This window comes from Trachinotus anak, unplaced genomic scaffold (genome assembly GCF_046630095.1).
Source record: "Trachinotus anak isolate AG129_WGS33_773 ecotype Australia unplaced genomic scaffold, CSIRO_AGI_Tana_v1 ptg000028l, whole genome shotgun sequence".
Taxonomy (NCBI): Eukaryota; Metazoa; Chordata; class Actinopteri; order Carangiformes; family Carangidae; genus Trachinotus; species Trachinotus anak.
This window is the reverse complement of record NW_027273879.1, coordinates 10,755,734-10,780,125: the sequence shown is the minus strand read 5'-3', so window position 1 is coordinate 10,780,125 and position 24,392 is coordinate 10,755,734. Positions and strand designations below refer to the sequence as shown.

Below are 24,392 nucleotides of genomic sequence, written 5' to 3'. Positions count from 1 at the left end.
TTATTCATACAAAATGCTGAAGGTTATTTCATTTAATCAAAAACCATCTTTTAATTCCATTCATGGTGCATTTGCATTAGCCATTCGTTGTATTTATAGTCTTCAGTTCCCTCTCTATGTAGTTGTTTTTTCATTTTCATTACCATCCCCGGGTTCAGGTTTCCTACTTCTGCAGACCTACAGCGCAAGTTTGTTTCGTTTCACTGTTAACAGAGCTGCTGTATTCCTGACAAAGCTACTGCTCAGTGAGTGTTGGCTGTAGTATTAAACTGCACTTGCTGTTCCCACGGTAACCAAGGGGGGGGTCACCAAAATCAAGGACCCAAAGCACATACACACTTCAGTATTTAAAATGATTTTAATATCTCAAAGGTTGACTTAACTTTTCTAGAGGCTTTACATGTACATTATGTACACAGAACATTTACAATAATGTACTAAAATATTTCATGGAGACATGGTTGTTTAATAAAAACAAAAAAACAAATACAATTTAAATGTAAACCCATCCACTGAACTGTATCAACGGCTATTCAAAAGGTACACAAAAACTTTTAAAGACTTTATTTTAAAAAAGTTTAGTTTTAAAATCAAGAAATATGCAAATCTACTGAATTATTACACCATAAAATCGGACATTTTTTCGATAAGTTCCAATAGCAAAATTTGTAATTTCTGTATGACTTTAAATATTGTGATGGTGAATACAGACACACAGTAAAAGCAATACTTCTGAAAATGCTTCTGAATGATGCCATAGGTTGCGATGCTCTTTAACACAAAAGTCATAAAAAATAAAACTTTTAAGAAACAACTTTAAAGAAAACAGCCAAGGTTCATAAATGTTTGTTTCAGTGGAATCTGTGACTAAGAATAAAGAATAAACAAAATCCATTTTCACTTTTACATTTTCACCAATCTTTCAGGAAAGATGTTTTGCAGGTTCCTCACATTCAGTATAGGACGTATGAACATATGGTGACTATGCACCTCTCATCTCAGTCTGTATTTATTATATTTGGACTTAAAACTTTTTTTTGGCCAGGTCAGGAATTTCACAACCTCGTGGGCAGGACCACATTTCTGGAGATTGACATGGATTTGCTAAACTGATGCTAATATTGGCTTGACACACTTTGAATAAAAGATAAAGTATTCCCTTTTCGCTATGCTATACTCAACTTTCTGGGGTCATGAGAATTTCGGGACATACAGTATAAATCATTTGGCCTCTTGTCTGTTCTCATCCAAAAGATTTGTGCAAATGTAATATCCTCCTTCCTGAGCTTTGTTGATTCTTTATTTTTTGCATGATTCAGCACTGACTCTCATTTTTTTAAAATCACATGGAGTTCAGCTAAGGAAAGGAGTAAACAGATGGTTATAATATTTAACAGTTACTAACTCTACCGACTGTGTTGTAAACAGATTTCTTTTCTGCATGCAGCGCTAAAACGCTTCCTTTCACAAAGCACCAACAACACTAAAGAGTGATGTCTGACAGACACCTTTGTATGCAGGTATGTCTTAATATAATATAACCCAATAACTTGAAGCTGTTAGTAGATTTAGCAGATTTTAGTGTTGAAAAAATAGGCTTTATACACTGTACACTGTATAGTGTATGTGTGAATACATTCATGTATTCATATTTACCATCAGTGCAAATAAACTCTTAAAACTTTTCTTCTACATATCTCATCCACAAGGACATAGCAACATTATATGTAGTCTTATGAAAAACAAAATGTACAGTACCTGTGTCCAATCAGAAACAGGGCACTGACGTATATATTAAAATACAAAAACACCCACACAAACACAAACTATCAACCTACAGTTTGGCAACAAATCATTAGACCTTTGCCTCTCAGAATAAAGACCTTAACAGTAATGCCAACTGATTATCAATTTCAATGGTATGATACTGTACACTGGTGCATTCAATACTGCACATAAATGTATGAAACACTTTCTGATACAAAAATATTACTCTATAATGGAATAAACTTTGCATTGGAACAAAAAATAGTCTATGAACACCAGAAGAAAATCATGATACAATACATAAACAATCAATACAAAGAAATAAATAACTTATAAACAGGTGCAAACAACAACAAAAAACGTTTTTGCAATATTGCCTTTGCTGGACAAGATTTCCGTTTTTTTTTTTTACATTCTGGCTTAGCAGCACAGCTTCCATCTCCGTCAGCTTTTAGAGAAACAGACACCATCCTCATGTCTGTTCAGTAGTCTGCAGATGTTTTTGAGACACGGTGCCGTTTCTCCACGGGCGCACAGTCATCTGCTGCCTCCATGTGGACAGTAGCTTCACCACTTGTAAATGTCAGAACTGTCCCCGACATTCCTCTGTCTAGCTGATCTTTTGCAGCAGTTTCTCCTCTATCAGTTCAAACTGCACGCTGACTGACATTTCTGCGATGAACTGGTCACATCCTTCCTTCGTCACCTGTTTGCAGTATCGCAGGTCGATGTGACATATGCTTCCGCAGCGTTTGAAATAGGTCAGCGACTGGTCTGTGACCCTGTTACAGACTGCACAAGGAGAAATTGGGTTAGAAGAAAAAGAACAAATGATGCGTAATGGGTCACCTGCACTGACAAAAGCTGTGACACACATGGATTAATCAACCCTTTAGGATATTCTAGGAAATCCAAAGGCCTCATTATGGTGAGCAGTGTTTTGGAGCAGTGAATGTAGAGACTGCTGCACCCAAAAAAGCAGCAAAAATGACATCTGTCTTTCAGTTATTTCCATTAATGACCCTTTCAACATTTAATGGCATTCCAGAGAGACAACAAACATAGAGGCCGATTATTTTTAGCATTTTGGCACTTTCCAATAAATGGTGAAATCAATGTTTATGTAATTTGCTACCTCTTGATAGAATAAATAGAAGTAATGCCACAAACTACAGCTTCCAAAATGATCATAACATTGAATCAACACCTCCCTAATATAGTTACAACAAAAACTGAACATTAAAATCTTCATGAAGATAGGATTTATTGCAGGACTGTAAAAAGTATGTGGTATTTATTTCATACTGTACCCTCCAGAAAAGCTGTGGTTTCAGGTTTCAAATCATGAATCATTCCCTGTTAGCAGCTGCTTTGCCATTTTACCAAAGGCGATAAAACGTTCACAAAACTAGACATGTGCTTTGGAGAATGCTGCGCCGTAGTGTGAAGTATCTGTTATTTATGTTTAAGGGACCAGTTTGGTCCTTCAGCTAAAGAGATGATGCTTCTAATAAATTCAAGCTTTTGCCATGAGAGGGAGCAAGTCAAGTGAAGGCAGATTTACAGCCAACGAAGACAGGCTCGCACCTGACAGGTTGATGTCAGTGAGCGAGTCTCTGGTGGTCGTCCCTGCAGCAGTCAGGATGTTGACAGACTGGTCAGTCACGTGGTTGCAGTAGCTGAGATCTAGCTTGGACAGCAAGGGCATGTAACGGATGATGAGGCGCAGAGACGTGTCTGTTATGTCCAACCCTGCCAGACGCAGGTCCTCCACGTTACGCAGCTTACTCCTGTTGTCTAACTGACCTACAAAGTTCATTTCAAAAAGAGGGAAGGAGATTAACAGTGGGATAAAAGAGAGCATTTACTATCAATGTACCGGTGTGTCTGAGCTTATGAATTAGCCTTCGTGGTAATCATGATAAATGTGGAATTTGTTTACTTTCTTATTTTTCTTATGGTGAAAAAAAAGATAAAATAAAACAAACCTCTCTTATTACTTTCCCATTTATTACTCCACGGTCATGCTCCCTCACTCCCCTACTAATTTCTCAAAGTTGAGTCAGAGCATGTGAATAGCAGCTTGGTACCTGGCCTGTTATCTGTGGGAGGAGACAGCAGGTCCCTCATCTGGGCGTCTTTCAGTCCCTCAACCCACTGAACATCCAGAGTTCGCAGCAGAGGACAGCTGGAGGTGCAAAGAGCAGAGACGGCCACCCAGGAGCATCCCGACAGCAGCAGCACGCGCAGACCTGCGGGGACAGCCAAGACACACAAAACTTCCTTTTAAATCAAGCTACATTTTTTGTCTTCCTTTGTCACATCTCTCAGGGGTTTTCTACATGGCCACAAGCAGAAACACAGCAAACTAAATATGCTGCAGATTCATGTCACGTTCAGCCTGGTTAAGAAATGTGTCCTACTTTTCAGGTTTTCTGTCTCCAGAGTTTTAGTTAATCTGAGGTCACAAAATAAACACAGATGTGGTGAATATTCATGTCTAATTAACTGAATGATCCAGCAAACAGATTTATAAGTAACAAAGAAAATCTTACAAAGTAAACCATCTGAATTCAGGAGCCTCTGGGGACACAATTACCAACATGGAGGAGCCACGTGGGACCATGTTACTCCAATACCTGGCTCATATTCAGAAAGTTTCACAGAGACCATAGTTAAACTCTAACTTCTCAAAAAAATACACATGCTACATGAACACATTTTTTTTAATCAACACTAGAAAAATAGTAACGTATCTGCTTGTAGTAGTTTCTGTCCTGCTGTGAAATCTGCAAAAATACATTTAGTCAAAGGTTGGATAACTTTAAATTAAATTTCCCTTTATTTTACAAACTGTGCTTAAATACATAGTTAATTCTGTTAAATTACTGAATGTGCTAATGGTTACTATTGTAAGGTTGTATCAAGGTGAGTCATCCTCTCCTCGTATCTCTATAATTAACCTGTCAAGTCAAATTTTGTTCATAACCACTAAGAAACAAGTCGCTCAGTTCATTCCATTTATTATTTGTTATAACTTAGAATAATTATATAAGGAGAAAAACTGAAAGTCAAAGTGATCTGTATCAAAAGGACCTGGTCAGCAAAAGCAAATTTTGCCTCCCTTTTGTCCCCTGCTTCATGTAATATTTAACAACCACAAAAATACACAACATTGTCACCAAGATCACTCCAATTTCCCTCCAAAGTTGAATCTTATCTCATAAACTGGCTCTTTATAAAACACAAACACAGTGCAGTGTTTCTCTGGTTGAATGTATTAACCTGGCAGTCTGTTGATGAGCCAGCTGAGTTGCTTCTTGGAGATGTTGGTCCAGCTGAGGTCCAGAGCTACTGGCTGTCTCCGGATGATGCCACTCAGCATGAGAGGTGTGATAGACTTGCAGCGGTTTAGATTGATGTGCTTCCAGAGCCTCTTGTCACAGCACCTGGCGAGACACGCAAGACATACCTTCGTAGCAACGCTGTGTGATGAAGTGAGGAAGACGTGTTTTCAACTCCACAGTGCATCTTGTACTCACCATCTGTTCCAGGTCCTGCAGACACGCATGCACACACACAGATCTCTGTGAGTCAGGTGACTGAACACCGTCATCCACATCTCCCGTCGCATCACGTGAGCTTCTCCGTCGTTCAGAGGCAGTCTGTCAGGTGGGGGGCTGATGGGAGGGGGCCGGATCACGTGGCGCTCCATTTGGATACATTTTGGCGGTGACCGGCAGGGGAGTGGCCGGGGGCATATCGGTGTGATTGGTGTGCTTCTGTTCCAGCCGAGGGGTGAGTAACCCCGTGGCGTCCCGTTCACCTCCCGCCCCCGATGTCGCAGCCAGTCGCCCAGGTCGCTGCTGCCGTTATTAAGAGGCCATCTGGGCTTCTGGTCTTCTACTTCATTCTCAGGCTCTGGTTTTATTGGCCTGTGGTTTTGATTGGCCAGGCAGTCCTCTGTTTTAAGCGGGCGTCTGTTCTGACTGGCCACACCTTCTTCCATTTTAAGGGCCCTACGGCTCTGATTAGTGGTTGAGTCCTCTGTTTTCAGTGGTTTACGGTTCTGATTGGTCACAGAATCCTCATTCTTCAGTGGTCGTCGGTTGTGATTGGCCGGACTGTCCTCTGTCTTCACTGAACCGTGGTTCTGGTGGTTCAGACAGTCTTCTGTCTTGGGAATCTCCTGGTTGAACTCTTTGCTCAGCTCTTTGTTGGGGAGACGTCTGCGCTGATGGCGAGCCTTCAGCTGAGCAGAGCTCCTCTCCTGAGCGTCTCCTGATTCGCTGCTTGGTCCAGCTCTGGGAGAGTTAGAGGAGGACTGGTCACTTTCTCTGGCAGCAGATGTCCTCAGCAGTGGACTTAGCATCACCTTCCCTTTGTCCTCTGCACTACTGTCTCTCTCTTTCGTTAGCATCTCCACTTCCTCTTCCTCCTCATCTTCCTCTTGTTCCTCATCGTCATACTCATTCTTCTCCTTTAAATGAATCCTGTCCAAGGAGAATCCATCTTCTTCATGATCCTCCTGATCGTCGTCTTCATCACCGTGATCATTCTCTGTCTTGATTTGATGCAGCAGCTTCGGAGTCATGGGATCATCCAGTTTTGAAAGCTTCTTCTATGAGGAGGAACATAATTATTTTCAAGCAGTCAGTGAGAATTTGAGAATACTGTAATTAAAGATTTTCATATTTGATTTTTATTGTGTGGTCTATTTGAAGATAATTAAAGGAGGTTTATGAAATGCTGACATATTTCAATCAAATTTTTTTTAATTAAAAATAGAAATAAACTGGTCCAAGAAATCCTCCAGGACAGTGGCTGCACATCAAGCAAATGCACAGTGAGTCTTGTCTCAAAAGTTTCTACAATGCTTTGCATATTTTCATACAGTTCAGTTCTTATGTTTTCAGGATTTCTATGTTCCACAGCTGTTTGCTTGTATTACAGCTGTTAATTTCCCACAAAAATCTAATTGCAATACAAATATTATAGCACATGATTAACAACGCTCTGCTGCAATGATGGTATTTTATCAAGTGTAGCATATTATTATTGTGCACATATTGAAGTGCATTTTTGATACAAGCATATTGTAAACCTAGGAGGCACCTCTCACACTATACGAGCCTCTTAATGCTTTTTGTGACTCCACTTTGTTCAGTACAACTGACAAGTTTACAAATAGATGAGGGTCTTACCTTCTTTTTCACAATGACAGGTTCATCATTGGTGTCAAAAAGTTTCCTCTTTTTCCTTAGTGGGTTATCCTCCAGCCTTGGTCGAGGCGTACCATCCAGAGACAGCAAGGGAGGACGTTTCTTTGGAGGCTCTTCGTCTTTCCTCTTGGGGGTATCTTCCCGCTCTGCTTTTCTCTTCACGGCAGATGTGGTGGTCAAAGCAGTGACAGTTGCTGTAGCCACCATGGGGGGATCGGGCTCCTCTTTTGAATCCCGGTTTAAGCGTGGTTCTTTCAGTAGCGAGCCAGGAAGGTTTGATGCGTACTTAAACCCTGGCCCCCTTTTTTGCTTTGAGGCCAAAAGGTTAGAAAAAAGAGAATACAACTTTATTTTACTAGTTCTGAGATTCTGAGTTACATTTAACTGTTTAATCATTTCATAATTCATACAGAATAAAGTCCATACAGATGCTTACTTTCCCTGTTTTCCCAGCATGGTTGCACTTTGGGCACTCCCAGCAGTTTGGCAATTCATCATTGACTACTCCATTTGAATCTTTTACCTGAACAGAAGAAGGACATAGAGACTCTATGACAATGGAAGACAACTATGAAAGGAAACAATAGCTTGATCATTCTAAGAACACACTTTATAGGTTCAATATTCAATACATACTGATACTGAGTGATTTACCTTAAGACAGTTAGGATGAACAATCTCATTGCAGATGGAGCACTCCATGAGCATGAGATTAAATTTTTCTTCCTCATCCTCCACAGTGTCCTCCTTCCCTGCTTCTCCGCAGACAAGACACACTGCTGTGTGGGGCAGAACAGGCTGGAGAAAAAAAACACAGGGTAGAAAATAAAGTCAAATCACTATCCTCTATTTGAACAATTCCTTTTTGGTCAAACTTGTGACTGACTAACTATCTAACCCACACTTCCTATTCTGTCACTTACATTATATCCATTTGTTTAAGGTTCTATTACAACGCTGAACTAGCTATCTGCTATGGTTTTTGTATGCTACCTGTGGGCTTAACAGCATACAGACATTACACACACTTTTGAAATGTGATGCAAAGCATATTACCGTGATTTCAGCACATTTCAGTGCTGTGGCTTGTGATCATCTACTCACATTACTCAACTGAGAAGCCAGACAATTAAAAATCCATTCTGACTTATGTAATGTGATGTGATGTGAAGACTAAGGATCCGTGTATTCCCATATCTACATTAAGGTTATAGACAGTTTATACAGTAGAATAAACTACTGTTAATATTTACATATAAATATATAATATATATATCAAATATACTGTCTTTAATCATTGTTGCTGTGAAAACTTCTTATTTGTTTTTATTTGATTATTTTCCCTCTGAATCCAACATGCCATGAACTTAACAATTTCCAACTTGTTTGTTGAGTGTTGTCAGTTTGTAAGCAAGCTAGATGCATTACTCATGTGGCACAGCAGGTGACGATGAACTGTGGGACATACTTAGCTCTGAGGGCTGCTCTGAAGCAGTATCAGAGTGAATATCAAGAGTGGGTTAAACATATTGGCATAGCTTAAACCACAGGTTGCTAAACAGCTGAAGACCGCAAGTGTGGGATATTGGGACAGATGACAAGTCTCTCTCACTTTTTAATCATTCAAACTGAATCTATCTCGCTTTCTATTCACTGTCTGTTGCAGAAACTGTCCAACCCAGTCCATTCTACATGTCCCTGTCCATGGTGCTGAACATTTCAAACACTCTCCATGGCAGTCGTCAAGTCCTGCTAACACTTCCGCTGCTGCTACTACTTGCTTTTACTAGTATTACCAGGGTCACTATTACAACAAATAGAAAAAAGTGACTAGCAACCACTCAGTTACCATGGCAACCACCTGGAACACCCTACCAATCAACTTGAACTGCCCCAGCAACCATGTTGAACACCCTAGCAACAATCTCACAACCTCACAGACACACCCAAAGTCAAGTGTTCAAGATTAAAGGAAAGCCACAACCATTATGAATCTACGAATGGAAGAGTTTTTTTGAGAACTGCACTTAGGACTGTGTGAAACAACAGGCAGCAAACTCCTACCTTGGTGAAAAAGTACCAGATTAGATTAGACCAGGAAATCATTTGGGGTTTTGTGTATGCTAAACAAGTGAGATATAATATGTTCATTTGTGAGCTTTATAGGCGCTGGTAGGTAGATTCTTTTACCTTCAGACAGACCCAGGCTAGCTGTTTTCCCCTGTTGCCAGTCCTGATGCTAAGTTAATGGACTGATGGCTGTAGTTTCACATTAAACAGACATAAAAGTGGTTTAAACCTAGTCATTTAACTCTCAGCAAAAAAGCAAGTAAGTGTATTTCCCAAAATGTCAAACTATTCCTGATATATATATAATATGAAAAATCACAGGGGACAATATGAACAAGGAACTTACTGCAATGCACTGCCTCATGATGCAGGACTGTTTCATACGGCCCGGCCCACCAAACTTCTTCATGTCTTTACAAAAGTGGCACTCTCCACACTCCGTCCGCAGGCATGCCTCGCACTTCCGACAGCGGGTCCTTCTCCTCCTGGCGCCAGATGTTCCCCGACTAGCTGACAGCTTGACTGCTGATGCAGGAGAAGCTGCCATCTTAGGTTTCGGCCGATTGGGAGGCCGGGGCTAAAAAGGATGAAGAGGATACAGTGTCAAGTCCCAAAACCATTAGCCAACAAATATTAGACAAATAGGCATCTAAAAGGTCAGATTTTATTTTGCTGATTAAGTATAAATGAATTTATAGCAGTTATTCTGCTACATACTAAGTATGGTACTAAAGAAATATATAAACATATTCACTTGTATCAAGTGTATTTATACATTTGCAGTCATACATATAGTGATAATGTCAAGCATATTTTGAAGCATGTAGTATGTCAAAGCATGCATTTGCTTTTTTTGTTGTTTAAAAAAGAAAAAAGAAAAAAAAAAAAGGGTTTAGGTTTGGGATCCTCATCTTACCAGACAGTAAATGATCAACAAGCTATATATTATATATTATTACTAATTTAATAATTCAGTGATTTTTTTTTAAACAATTAATTATGATTTATAAATACAAGGAGTGCATGAAAAGCTCACAATCTCACGATCTAATTGAATCTGCAATTTGCAGTTAATCCATTTCATTTAATGATGGTGCTGTGGACCAATAATAAGCACTTACATTCATGTTATATAATAAGAAAGTAATTATATTCAATTCAGCTACGGTCAATGTTACACTGGATGTAGGTGGTACCACCATATGCTCTTTCTGATTCTGGGTCAATGGCTCCAAACACAAACACATGCAAAAAAAAAACAGGAAACAGCACCTGTATCTTTATATGCATACACATATAATGTATATTTTCAAGCACAAACCTGATCAAGACACAACGTGTATAAACACAATATTCATGGCTGTTAAAGCACAAGATCCAGGAGAAAACAAACACATCAAGAATGTCCCCAGAGGCGTCTTCCAGATTTAGCACTTCACTTGCTTGCATGTTCCTACTTCAAAGAGAAGCTGCACTTATGGCTACATTTCACACATGGATCACTAGGATCCATTATTCTGTGTTAGGGGGCGTGCAGACAGATTTACAACAGTACACATTAAATGTGCTCTATTTAATAAAAGTGGGTAATGGAGATGAGATGCCTTTGATCTACTGTTCTCGTGTTATATATCTTGCTCCTTTCCAAGCTCAGAACCCAACCACAACAATGTATTTTTAACATGAAAACCACACGTCAAAATGCTGCCAATCCCGCCACGTGAGGAAATGTGTGGCAGTGTGTGAGATGAAATAAACGAGAATGAGGAGTGAAAAACACTGCAGCTCTTGGAAATGAAGATCAGATTTCTTTAGTTACATCGGCAGTGCAGATTTTCCTAGCGTCAGCATAGCAACAGCCACGTCCCATTCCCTAACAGAACAGTCTATGACACACAGACTTGTAACCAATAAGAACTGTAATGAGACCCTCTAACAGAAAAAAGAAAGCAGCCTCAATCTTAGGCATATTACAATAATTTATTCTAACAACAGCCATGAAAGAGACTGACATTCAGATGTGTGGTTACCAGACAGGATTAGAGTGAAATATTGGGGAGGGGGGGCTGGGCGTGTGCAGTCTGTACTGTACTGTTCTGTTCTGGGGGGTATTCAGGAGGATTAAAGACAGGAGGAACACTGAAATGAGACCATATATCCCAGGAAACAAAACCCATCACTGTGGCTAATGCATCATATTCTGTAACACTGCTTCTGCCAAGTACAAGTGTCATACAACAGGTCATTAAATAACAGGTAGCCAGACACTGTGGTGTATACTGTCTTTATTACTGTTCTGTTACACCTGTAAGTTAAACTACATGTGGGGGGGTTGAATTAAAAATGACAGAAGGAAAAAGATTTAGACAGATAGCTGTCCATATTGTCCCCTAAATCCCCACTAAACCCCCCACTGTCTGGTAAGGGGGTGATCACGAACGCAGAGATCCCTCGGACAGAATTAAATGACAGAAGAGGTTAACAACAATATTGTGCCTCTCAGTTTAAGTAACTACCCTCTGTCTCAGGTGCATGTTTTTGCAATGATATTCAAGATATCTTGCCAAGGAAATTTGACACCGGTAGCAGTTTAGTCTTCAGTTTAGACATTGGTAAATTATTTTACACACACCTCTTTACAGCACATAGTGTATGCATGTGTTCCCTTTGTACAGTAATAAGGACAGTACAAGTCACCAACTAGTAATTCCTCGACTCTTCAAAGCTCATTCAGCTGGGAATTATTATGAGAAGCAGACTCTTATGTTCACTGACACAGCCTTGGCAACTCTTGAGCTACTGTGGAGAACAGTGGAAATCAATTACTGTAGTGTACTTAACATCACCTTAAGCACACACTGAGGACAGTGCGTACTGAGCACAGATTGCGGAAACAACAGGACAAATTGTTTTATCAAAGCAAATTCAAAATCAGATAGCTGGCTGCAGCAGAAGACGCTTCTCATAATGTATTATTTTTCTTTATGTTGTCTAGGAATATGATTGGAAACAATTGACTTGTCAAAAAAAAATCAAAGAAAAACAAGTTCCCGGAGGGATTACTTTCCTGTTAAGCTTCAGAGATGGCATATGTTGTAAAGCTGATGCTGCACAACATGTGATTGCTCTAGTACACATTATGTAGGATTTCACACAGATTTTACTTAACAAGTGTTTTTTAAAAATTATGTAAACCATGCTTTCAATATGCTGAGAGGATAATGTACTGGTATTATGGCAGGTAAACATTCACAAGTTGTTAAGACTGGTGCTAGACGCTCAACTGCAGGAGTGTTTGGCTTTTGGGTTACACTACCTAAACTCTTCACAGTTACTCAGCCTGCTGTGTACATCTTTAATTGATGTTCAAATAGCTGAGCTGTGACATCACAAACAGGTGTATTCACATGACTGGAACAAACAGACATCAAAATGCCTGAGGGTATTTGTCAAAACAGAAGGAGAAATGAGGACTCAGTCATCTGCAGTCTTTTTTTTTTTCCAAATCCAAATGCACAGAATAAATGTAAAGGGGTGTGGTTCAGAGTTAAGTAAGAGATTTAAATTAACAAACACATTTCTTGCTGTGTAAGCAAGTCTCATCTGAGATCAGCATTCACACTGAACAATATCAAAAAATCACTTCATAACGACTACCCTCTCATTAACGCATTCAGGCACTATAACCCTTTTTTGTTTTGCTGTGACATATATTCAAACATACACATTCGCTGCTTTTGCAATCAAACCGTGAAAGATTCATTTTCTGCATCTACATGAATTCCCATTCCTCTGCTTCTCTCCTTTGAAACAACCAATAGCAGCCCTGAGGCTCTGAGCTATATAAACACAGCCTTCTCCTGATTGCTGGCTTTACCTGACAAAAACACACAAGCAAGCACACACATGCACGTAAAAACAGAAAACCTATCAAAAAAAAAAACAAAAAACTAAACAAAAAAAAAAGGGCAAAAATCAAAGACCAAGCTCGGGAGGTAGACTGAATCAATGCATTTCTCCCCAGGTAGCTCCATTTCCTCGCTGCCCTGTGATGCTGCACGCTGATCTGTCTGGCACAAGCATTCCTCTGGTGGCCTCACTATGCCCGCCTGCAGGGGTTTGATGTGCTAACCTGCTCAGAGTCTGAGTCGTAGTCCTCATCGTCAGCGCTCAGCGACATGGCCATGGCTGGTTTTCACACACCGTCCAGCTCACAGCAAACTGACATGGCTGCAGTCTCCTCCTCCTTCTACTCCTGCTACTGCTGTCTGGCCTACAGCCCTCCCTCCTTCTCCAAAGCTCCACAATACCACAAGCAGATGTAGGAAACACAGACAAGCCTGCCTCATTAATATGGATCGACTCCCTGTAAAAGAGGAGGGGCGCTGGGAAGCACAGGGCCAATGGGAGGCTGCTGTGCATCAGAATATTTACTGGGGTAGTCTGCCTCGATCCAATGAGAGGAGACGATGCAGAAATCGTGTTGTCATATTCATGATGAGTATCACAGGAAGAGGAGCAGGCTCTGCACAGCCAATAGAGCCAGATGGCATCTCATTACAAAAGGCAAACACAAAGAGGCCCCACAACCAGCAGCTGGGCTTTGGAGGAACGGGTGGGGGTGATCCAGAGGCTCCACGAGACTAATAGAAACCACTTCCATACATTCATATACAACACATCCCATCCTCCCTCCTGTTGAGGCGTTTCTGCCTGTTCATGTGTTGTTTGGACAATTAATTATTCTAATTATACATACTTTTATTATTAATTAAAGTATGTATGATATATAAAACATAAAATAGATGTCATACTCTGACATATGCAAACACACTTTACTAATTAAACTTTACACATTTTGGCTGACATATTGGCTGAGCACATATTCTTTGCTTCGCTACCCCTATAATTATTTCTGTACATTTGACAAACGCTGTGTTTTATATTAAAATACACAATACTGTAACTAAGAGAAGACTGAAAATGAACACTCTGCATCTGTGCATCATTTCAGTAATTTGCACTCTGACTTTCTACCTGGGGCTTTAAGGAAAATGGAAGAGGCAAACTAATGATTAAAGTTATTATCTTTTCTTTTCCCATTTATACAATGAAGGCAAAAACCTTAATGTTGATCCTCAGCTCAGCTCAGCTCAAGACCCAATTAAATCAAAGGAGAAATGATACAGATATCAAGACTACACTGGCATTTCGAGTCTGCTACTGTTTACAGCTGTTTAACATTCTTACAATGTCACTGTTTCACACTGACTTTCTCTAAGGAGGTAAAACGAGCTGATGCCCTAAAGGCACATGCCTAAATAACACTTAGGTAATGAGCATCTATACAGACTAAAAATACGACTGAAAATGTACTTTTTAATCACCTATCATAAACACAATGACTATTGATTTCTGTAAACATTTGGGCCAGTTATCATAAATTCTGAAACCAATGTGAGCTCCAAGTCAGCTTGAAATGTAACAACAAACATGTAAGCCATGATAAGTGAGGTGTGGGTCTGCCTCAGCTCTGAAAAAGTGTCATATAGTTGCCGTTCACAGAAATCAATGTTTTATGTTATCCACAGTTCACTTAAACATTTGTTTTGTGATGCAAAGCACAAACTAAATTGTGTTTATGACAACATAATACATTATGCAGAAGAATGTGTATTTTGGGGGAAGGTGGGAAATAATTAATAAAAAAAGTCATTATATACTTTTGTAGGCAATACTGCAGCCTGTTAAGTCAAAATTATGCAAATAAGTACATGTACTGCTCTAGAGAAGGGGTGAAATGAGTGTCAAAGCAAGAGAGGGAAGAGTAGAGGGTAGAGAATAAGAAAATGAAATTAATTAATGAAACTGAGTAAAAAGGTAAGAAATGTAAGAACAGGAAATGCAAGAAAGAACAGGAGCAGGAATAACTTTAAACAAAGAGATGTAAGCAACAGGATCTCAATGTACACACTCCCCATTTCTTTATGATGATTCAAATGAAAAACAACAGATTAATGAGAAATAAACTGGGTCAACCTGGTGGTGCTTCAAATAAAGACTGCCCCATTCCTTAGTAATGATAAAAATAAACTTATAAAGTGGCACTAGTCTGTTATTAATGCTACAATTCTTAACCTAACTTAATTAAGTTAAGGACTCTTAACTCCTCAAGGACTCTGAGGCGTGCAGGGAAGATTGTAGCTGACTCCTCCCACCCTGGACACAAACTCTTTGAGACACTCCCCTCTGGCAGGAGGCTGCGGTCCTTCAGGACCAAAACCTCTCGCCACAAAAATAGCTTCTTCCCATCTGCTATTAGCCTCATCAACAAGGCTAGAGAGCCCCACTGTTGCTGATCAATTGCACCAATCACCAGAAAAAATTCCTTGTATGTGAAAACATACTTGGCAATAAAACTGATTCTGATTCTGATTCTGATTCTGATTAATATTCACTGCTAATATTGAAAACCAGACCCTTTTTTTGACAACGAGTCATATTTATAATTTATGTATTCATGTAGTAGCAGCTGATTTGTAAAAAGTATTTTATACCATTACTGGTTGTGAGCTGCCACTGGTGAGAGTAATCTGCATCACCACCTCTCACTCACTTTAACTCCTTTAGAAAATAAGTTGCACTTTAACAGTGAACTAAAAACTACAAAGACCATTTCTTCAATATACATCCTAAAAGGTAAAACACTGAAGTGGCTCCACTTATGATGTCGACAGTACAAAGAACATTTCACTAAAGCTAACCTCTCAGATGAAAAGACAAGCCACAGGTGCATAACATCAAAACTGATTTTCCCATTGTGTTAAGTGATCAAGCCCCAATCAACTGTGTATAAAATTTTCATTAACTTCAATTGAAAGTCACAAATAAATATAAAGAACACTGTTTGGTGCAAACGCAGTCAGAAATTGTCACGATGCACCTGACATATTCTTACCTTTATAGTTTTCTTAGGCCAGTACACCACAGGAAGTCCAGTGATTGCTAATTTGGGGTCATCATCAGCATGTTCTTTTAAGACAGCCTAAACGACCACAGAAGACATCAAAAGCAAAAACGAACTGTGTCATGTGTAGCTAATCATATCTATTATGTAAATGAATGTGTGAAGCTCAAACAAACTCATGTCATTTTTTTTTTGTTTTGTTTTTTTACCTTCATGTCCTCCAGCAGGGCTTGTGCGTTCTCTATTCCCTCAGGGACACATTTCTTATTTTCAGGGAGTGACTCCAGCTTCTCGACCAGTGTCCTCAGTCCACTCAGTTCAAACTCTGTCAAGTGAGTCCATTTATTCTGAGACTCTGAGGCGGGAGAGTCAGAAGGGGTTTTGGGGAAATCTAGACAAGTGGAGCCAGGATTACAGCTGTCCTCAGAGTCAACAGATAAAACAGCTTTGAGGTGTTGGCCCCTCCCATTGTCAGGAGAGCAGGGGCCATCCTGAGCGACTCTCTCTGGTTTTTCACCCTGGTCCTCCCTCACTTGAGTCTCACATGAGTCCTCGTTCATGTCCTGGCTCCTTGAGTCAGAGGAGGGGCTCTCTGCGTTTGCCTTTGTCTCATAGTCTGAAGGGACAAAATAACAGAGAAATCACATTATTAAATTACTAAACTGCCATCAGGTCCAGAAATAATGAACCATCTGGCAACAGCAGAGAACCAGAGTGAATTATACATCCAAAGTAATGAGCAAGGTTTCTAAAAAAAGAGAAGTTGGTATGTTCATGGCTTCACAAGTGTCCTCCAGTAGAACCAACACCAAAGATGAAACGATGATGTCTATATTCTCATTTTATATGGTCAAAGACGACTCCACAGTCGGTAACCCCCCCCCCTTTAAATCTAATGACTTTACAGGCTTCACATGTGAAAGAGAGCTAATGTTCACAAATGGAATTAGACTATGCTGGACTTAGAAATAAGGGTGTGTCGAAAATGTTGCTGCAGAGGCTTTTCGAATGTAGCAGGACAGATGGAGATCAGAAATATCATTCATAATTAACAACTAATAAGAGATTTAGTAACTTGAGAGAGCTCATTACAACTGCAGTACAAGATTTTAACAGTATCTGAGGACACACAAGAGATATTACAAAACGGCTGTATTACTAAATGTCACTGACCCATTAGTACAGGCTCTTTACGGATCTCCTGAGAAAGGTAGGACCGTTTGGTCAGGCAGTGCAGGTATCTCTCCAGGACATACCAGCACATCTCATAGTAGAAGGGGAAACGAAACTTGGAATGAACCTGAAAACAGGGATAACAGAACATGTATTTACATGCACTCAGGTAATCTAGTTATTGTTGGCTCTTTGTTGTAACCTGATTTCTTAAAAACCGGTGTTGTGAGATTTCTGCAGGTACAGATTTCTGTTTTTTTTTTTATATGTGAGCATGTGTATGACAGACTTCAGACAGGAAATGTATTGCTAACTGCTGTGTGAAGGGATAAAGAGGCCAGGACATTTTTTTTCCTCTGTCCTCTCATGCACACAAACAAAATAAATGTGATTATCATTCTTTTGTAATAACACAGAGACAAAAAACTCAGTGACCTATGCAAATAAAACTGTAAACATAATCCAGAAATCCTACTCCAAAGAAAGAAATAACATTTCCCAGAAATATTTAGGAGCTTTTTAAAATTGAATTTGATGCACAATTCCAAAAAGTGGACCACACCGATATTTTAAAAAAATCCTTAAAATAAAGCTACATTTTCTGTATCAACATTAAGGTGGCATTAAAATGATTTTGATTCCATTTCAAAAATATATTCTTAACACATACACATTCACATTGTAAAATGTTGAAAAATGTACCTTGCTTTGATATTTAATCACTAACATTCATGGTCGGTGGCTCTCCATGCCCCTTTCCTTCAAATAGCATCATATAGGACACAAATAACTATTGCCCTTGTGCCTTTTTGATAGAATTTAGTGTATTGCAGTGCAGGTCAGAGTTGAGCCTCACATGTAGACACCTACCTTTGTCCTATTCTCTATCTCATGGATGGTGAGCTGCATAGGAATGTTAAAGCTGTGCAGAATGTTGCCTCCAAACACCAGTGTGTCCACAGGAGTGTAGACAGCATGAATCCAACCTTAATTTTAAAGAAAAGTTAAAATGCTTATATTAAGAGACAATGATTATAGAGTATCCACGCAAACTCACCTAACTGAGTATTCTGTATAATGCTCACGCAAAGCTTAGCAATTCCGTTCATTCAAGTGGAAGCTAATCTATTCCTGCTGGCTACTTTAAAACAACCACGCCAACACACCAGATGGAATGAAGAAGGTGTATCCTTGCTGAAGCTCGACTCGCTGGCATCCATCAGCTCGGTCTCCCAGGAAGATATCACTCTGCTTGCCTGACAGAACCCAGTCCTCATATAGGGCAAGGTTGTGAGTGGTGGGAGGCACCAGCCAGAACACCTGCGGAGAAGAAGAGATTCTTATTCAGAGGTTATAATGTACAGTCATGGCCAGGTTAGATGAAGTATCAACTCTGTAACTGTTACACTCAAGGTTTTCAGAAATATTACCAGACACGCATTTTCTTCAATACTAATAACTGAAGGCACCAAATATCAGACATGTTTGGAGAAATCAAAATGAACTTACTTTCTGTCCCTTAAACACGTGATACCAAACTGAAGTTCCCCCGAAATCGATGTGGAAATCTGTGTAGCAGCCCTTCACGCTCATCAAACAATACCTAAATTAAACAACAAAAGAATTTACAAGATGCACATTGTATAAAGTAGATGGTAAGGGGCTACAGGCATAAAAGACTGGCATCCGTAAAAATGTCTAAAAAGGAAAAGCACAGCTCAGCCGATTAGAAGATAGCAGTAATCTCAATTTTATTTAACAAAACATTAGCTACCAATAAAAATCACTAACAAGAGCAATGCAGCATAGAAAATTGTTCACAATAGGATATCGTTCCACTGGAAATTAATTGGAGAATAATTAGCGCTCTGAGACATAAATGATTCACCAATTTAGCTCTGCTTATCTCAAAAAAAATATCTATGCACTGAAGTGTAAACAGAAGTTTTAAAAAAGGACATTTTGAGACTGTATTAATGTGTGTTGTGTGTCCCACTGAGCGATGATGTGATTGTTTTGGAAATAAATGGAGAGCTAGTTAGCCAGTCAGCTGTAGCAGTCCGAACAGATAACGGAGTTCATTATCTCTCTGACTGACCAGCAAATGTCATGGTTGCTCAGTTAAGATGCTGAATGATGTGGTAACATTATGCCAGATACAGTTCTGCTCTTTCTACAGCACTGCTTCCACATGTCGTCTCTTTGTCTTGGTTTGCAAGCTGCAGCTACATCTAACTTGTTTATTTATATCATATCTTTTTACTTACTTAAATCTCTCTACCCTGCAGGATGAGCTGTCAATCAAATCAAACAGAAGAGCTTGCTACCCATAATTTTTACAAAATCATCACTGACATTATTTTTGACTGCTATGTAAATTGGATGAGTTTTTTAATCGAAAAAATCTGTAGTGTCATCACTTGTAAGGCTATCCAGGTCATACAGAGCTAGAATTGAGAGGACATGATGAACCAAAGACAGATAATAATTTAAGGCTGCCACTAACAGTTATTTTTATTATAAATTAATCCGCTCATTATTTTTACGATTGGTAGAAGAATTGGGAGTCGTGAAGCTTAGTTTCCTGGAGACCAAGGTGACACCTTCATGTTGCTTGTTTGGTGTTTTTGCTTTTAAAAAACGCAACTTACACATATGATACATTATCAAGCTAACTGCCAATCAATTTTATTTCAAATAACTGACTAATGAACAAATAATTAATCAGCTCTATTCTATTGCAACAAATAACCTTTTGCAAAATGTATATAATTTACACATGTATAAGGACTAAAAGCAAGGCTTGCTCTAAAAAGAAACAAAGCTGTACTAAATATCACTGCATCACATTAAATTCACACCCTACATTTTGCACCTTTATGACAGAATAATTATAGAATTCTTTCAGGCAACATTGTGACAGGTGACAAGAACAGGGAAGCTTTAAAGCATCAGCCTGCTTATGTTCAAATTGCAAGCGTAAAGTTTAAAAATATTACAAGAAATAAGAGTTTCTCACAGTTCAACTGGCATGACTTGGAAACTTAATTTTTAATAAAGATTTAGTCCCACAATCATGTTTGCACCAACACCAAACGTTCCTTGAATAGTAAAACAGATAAAAGTCCACTGGTGGAAACTAACTACTAGTGGTGACAATAGGATGAAAACTGCTGGTATGTGTATTGGCTGAAATGATACTGAAGTCTGTATCAGTAAAAACTAATCTTTAGTTCTTCCATTTTGTACAGTCCAGTACCTATCACAAGCACACGCCTAACCTCAATGAACAATATTCAATGAATATAATTTGAATGATTATATATGATGCAGGACTAAGTGGGTCTATGTGTGATGGGAGGAAAAATGAACAATTGAAGTTAAAAGCACATTTGGTTTTCATTCTTAGCTATGTACCAATGCTAGCAGCTGATTGGCCAAGAGGTGTCTGTGCATTCAGACCACAGCTGTTATAAACCATCCTCCACCGTTGAAAACTCTGCTGCCTAGCAACAATCAAGAGCACTTACAGGAGGTGGATAACACTAACAGTATGCAGCACTCTACAGTGATGGAGCAATAGATGAGGCATTCAGATGGGAGGGTAGTTTCTATTTACTGCCAAGGAAGCAGAAATTTTCTCCAAGTATTTTTTATATCTTGCTGAACACATCATTTTTTTACTCATAGACTGATTGACATCAAGCTACAAAGAGGACTTTATCAAAACAGAAACACATTTGAGTTCCGTCGTACCTTTGCACTTTAGGGTACTTCATCTCTGAGATCACATTGGTGGCTTCCGTTTGGCTTTGTTTCAGATCAGGAGGCCACATGTTGTCCACCCAGTCAACTTGATCCACCTGTGAGAGCAATCAAAACTGCACTTTTAGCCATCAATCAGTGTTGTTAGTCAAACTTTCTTTGAATATGGCACCAGGTTTGTCACCTTCACATAACCCCTCACAGCATCATACACTGAGTGTCTGTTATGTTACCACTGTGGGTCGCTTGATGAGGTTCTCCAGCTTAGTGTGGCTGAACTCTAAGCTGATGACATTGAAGAGTTTGTCCCGCTCTTCCTCTGGCGTCTCATAATATCTGACAAACTGAGCCATGCTCATTTCAGAGCCTTTCTGAGTGCTCACATCCATGACATCCACAGACCGACGACTGCCTGCAACAAACAACCAGGACACAAGGTGAAATTAACTGATGAGTGCTTCCACTGTCATGAACATATATTAATCTGTCTGCAAGATGGAATAAAAAAGATACATACACAGAAAATTTGTATTGGTCACATTTGACAAATTCCAACATGAATACCTGCTGCGTCTTCATACATGCATGTAATTAAACATCTTTTCCACTAGGTGGAGCAACTTCACCCCAATCATGCTTTCAGTATAATTACATAATAATTAATGGTAGTAGGAAAATTGTCTCATCGCATTATTTAAATATATTAGTAACAGATAAAGAGAGATATTAGCTGGAAACATAAAGTTTTTCAAGTACTACAAAGAATTCTCCACAGTATGCATAAGTGGACATGGACACACACACCAACTTAAATCATCCATCACACGCATACTTTAAAAATGGCAGGCAGATAAACAGAGAGAGTCAGTGTACAATTAGCAGTAAGACAGGTCTGTGTGTGTTAAATAACACCATATTAAACCAAAGACAGTATTACCAGTGTAACAAGATATATCATTTATGCAATTTAAAAATACTGTAAAATACTACAACCTTTTATTTCTTTGTGAATTATGTCCACCTGTCTGATTACTTTTAGCCATGCAAAAGAGTTTTGGTTTTTACTTTTCTTTAGCTAGGTGCAATATTTTACAAAACACAGCTGCTGCTTTTTTTTTAATTTAAACACTTTTTTCCACTTGTCTCCGCAGGCTTTATATAGCACTGTCCCAACCACGAGACAGAATCAGCTACAATATAGGCAGTTTGAACATGTTTCTTATAGCATTTCCTACTACACACTGTTGTGATAGTAAATGTGACCATAGATGAGACAATATGACACTTCAAAAGGACCATTCAAATAATTTCTGTGAGGCTGTCTCTAATCAGTGTGATTACTCCAGCATCTCATGACTTCTTGATTGCAGAGATGTGTTATCTGGCATGACCATGATTATATATTATTATTAATTATCATTTTCAGCTCAGCCTCGAACTAACCCTCTTATTTTCTGGTTTGGCAGCTGGGATACTTTCGCCTTTTCAGGTGCACTTAAGTCTAATTGCTACATAAATAAATATGCATGCATTAACTTTAGTGTGTGTGTTGTTTGTAGCATCCAACTTACCAACTAAACCTTTAATTTCACTAACTGTAAATTCTGGATCAGGCATTCTATGTGAATCAAAGACAGGGATAGATGACATTCAGTTAATCTGTTACATGCATTTCCAGATGGTTAAAAACATAAAAGTAGTCAATGATTATTCTTAACAACTATCTGTAAACTGGTCAATTCACAGAAATGGATTCTCACCTGATCCCTAGTCCATCTTTCTCTTTAAAAATGAGTGGGATCTTGAGAGCCTCCCTTTGCACATATTCATAAGTGAAGTCTGCAAGACAGTGGGTGTGTCTTTTAGTCCAAAGCATTTATAGAACAAACATGTTTATGGTGGTAAAAAGACAGATATCTTCTTTTTCTGCAATAACAAACAATAGGAATAGCTGATCAAAATAAAATATGATGTTACTTGTGCTACATTACCTTTACCCTCCATCAGGTGGACAAAGTTTGCACTGTAACTATCACTGACGAGCTTTTCCTCCACACTGAAACCTCTGATGTTTGTAATTTCTTCAACATCAGATAAATCCTCGTTTTCGTCATACATCCTCCGGCAGATGGAGCGCTGCCATCGAGAAAGAGAAGATTTACATGACAAAACTGAAACACTCATACTGTCACAAAGGCCCCTGTCTGTACACAAACAGACCGTGTGACTGATGTAAAGTTAATGAATATCATTTCAATCCAAACTTTAAAACTGGGTCAAGAGTGGGGTGTTTTTAATAGTACGTTACTTCACTGCAGTGGCATCGTTTTTAGAAACTGTGACGTCCAGCACAATAACCATTAAACGACACTTGTCCCGGGGACGGCAGCTGTTTTTATCGGTACGTTATCCCACAACGATTAATGTGAAATGTGTGCAGGGTTTTTTTCTGATTTAGATATTGGTTTGTCTTGTTTTAACCAACGTACGCTCGCTGAACTAGTAGGAATACACAATAACTTATAAAAATCTTAAATACCAGGTCGTATCATTTTCCCTCATGGGCTCTGACTTGAACAGCTTTAGTGACTTGATAAATATCCCAACGGTCATAGTTGCAAACGTTAGCTTAGCTAACTAATTAGCTCGCTTCATAAGCTAACGTTAACACGGCAGATGGTACACACCAGCCTGCGTCCAGATTCAGCACACGTTTCAGCGGGCTGAGCCATCGTCTCTTGTGAATGTTTTCCAGTCACTCAGTTTCGGGAAAGCATCTCCGTGCGTGGCGAAGTTAAAGAAGCACTTTAGCTACACGCTTTTCAGGTTCAAAACAAGGGAACCATGTTTTGTGTATTACGTCATCGCCAGGAACCAAAACATTGTAGGACAGCGTCACTGCATGTCAGTCCATCGCTTTTCATCTGCTTGTACAAACCAGGAAACATCAACCAACATCGGACAAAACGATGTTTGACCGCTCCCGCACAAACAACATTTACCTTTGAGAAACTGTCAGCGAATGGCGCACCTCACCGTGCGCAAATAAAACAAGTGAGAACAAGCGTGTTTCCCCGAAAAACGCAGCTCTTATTCATTTTCATTCATTTAGCAGTAATAATACTTTCTGTGCGCTAGACGTGGCGTGAATGACGTGGCCCGCTATTAAACAGCGTTCAACCATTCAAGTGTTTTTGGTTTTTTTTTTTCAAATCTAATTAGTTATAATTACCACACATTGAATATGGTAAGCACACCAATATTACCTCGGGGCTGAAAAGTCACCCCCGTTACTGAGCAAATATGCAGCCAACAGTTTACTCAGTAGCGGATGTAGTCCTCGGAGCGCACAGGCTTGTGGGTAATGCAAGGTGCAGGCACGCCGGAGACTGGTGGTGAAAAAATAGCTTCCGCAGTTCCGTCAGCTG

General features: G+C 39.3%; 1 protein-coding gene across 6 annotated transcripts; it reads right to left on the bottom strand.

Annotated features, from left to right (window-relative positions):
- Positions 1-339: 339 nt before the first annotated feature.
- Positions 340-24,342, bottom strand: kdm2bb (lysine (K)-specific demethylase 2Bb). 6 transcript variants are annotated; one of them, XM_071465175.1, is made up of 21 exons: positions 24,231-24,342; positions 22,956-23,100; positions 22,725-22,803; positions 22,536-22,582; positions 21,198-21,376; positions 20,956-21,062; positions 18,709-18,802; positions 18,366-18,519; positions 18,070-18,185; positions 17,200-17,326; positions 16,236-16,642; positions 16,018-16,104; positions 9,406-9,636; positions 7,644-7,787; positions 7,426-7,512; positions 6,972-7,307; positions 5,310-6,388; positions 5,053-5,216; positions 3,858-4,019; positions 3,355-3,573; positions 340-2,559 (listed from the first exon to the last, which is right to left on the bottom strand). In XM_071465175.1, exons 2-21 carry the CDS (start codon positions 23,080-23,082, stop codon positions 2,378-2,380), a joined length of 4,128 nt encoding a protein of 1,375 aa, XP_071321276.1. In that variant the 5' UTR covers positions 23,083-23,100; positions 24,231-24,342; the 3' UTR covers positions 340-2,377. The 6 variants fall into 6 exon arrangements, with proteins under 6 accessions (XP_071321276.1, XP_071321274.1, XP_071321273.1 ...); XM_071465173.1 differs by lacking the exon at positions 24,231-24,342 and adding an exon at positions 23,652-23,841 and having other exon boundaries at positions 5,310-6,385; XM_071465172.1 differs by lacking the exon at positions 24,231-24,342 and adding an exon at positions 23,652-23,840.
- Between the last annotated feature and the right edge of the window lie 50 nt (positions 24,343-24,392).

Bases quoted from the DNA above. Each gene is read 5' to 3' on its own strand.
- kdm2bb (XM_071465172.1), bottom strand. From the start codon at position 23,696: ATGGCTCAGCCCGCTGAAACGTGTGCTGAATCTGGACGCAGGCTG. The intron at 18,186-18,365 runs GTGTGTTGGCGT...TTTAAAATTAAG, and splicing joins CACCTTCTTCATTCCATCTG to GTTGGATTCATGCTGTCTAC. The intron at 4,020-5,052 runs GTTAATACATTC...CTGTCCCCGCAG, and splicing joins GCTCATCAACAGACTGCCAG to GTCTGCGCGTGCTGCTGCTG.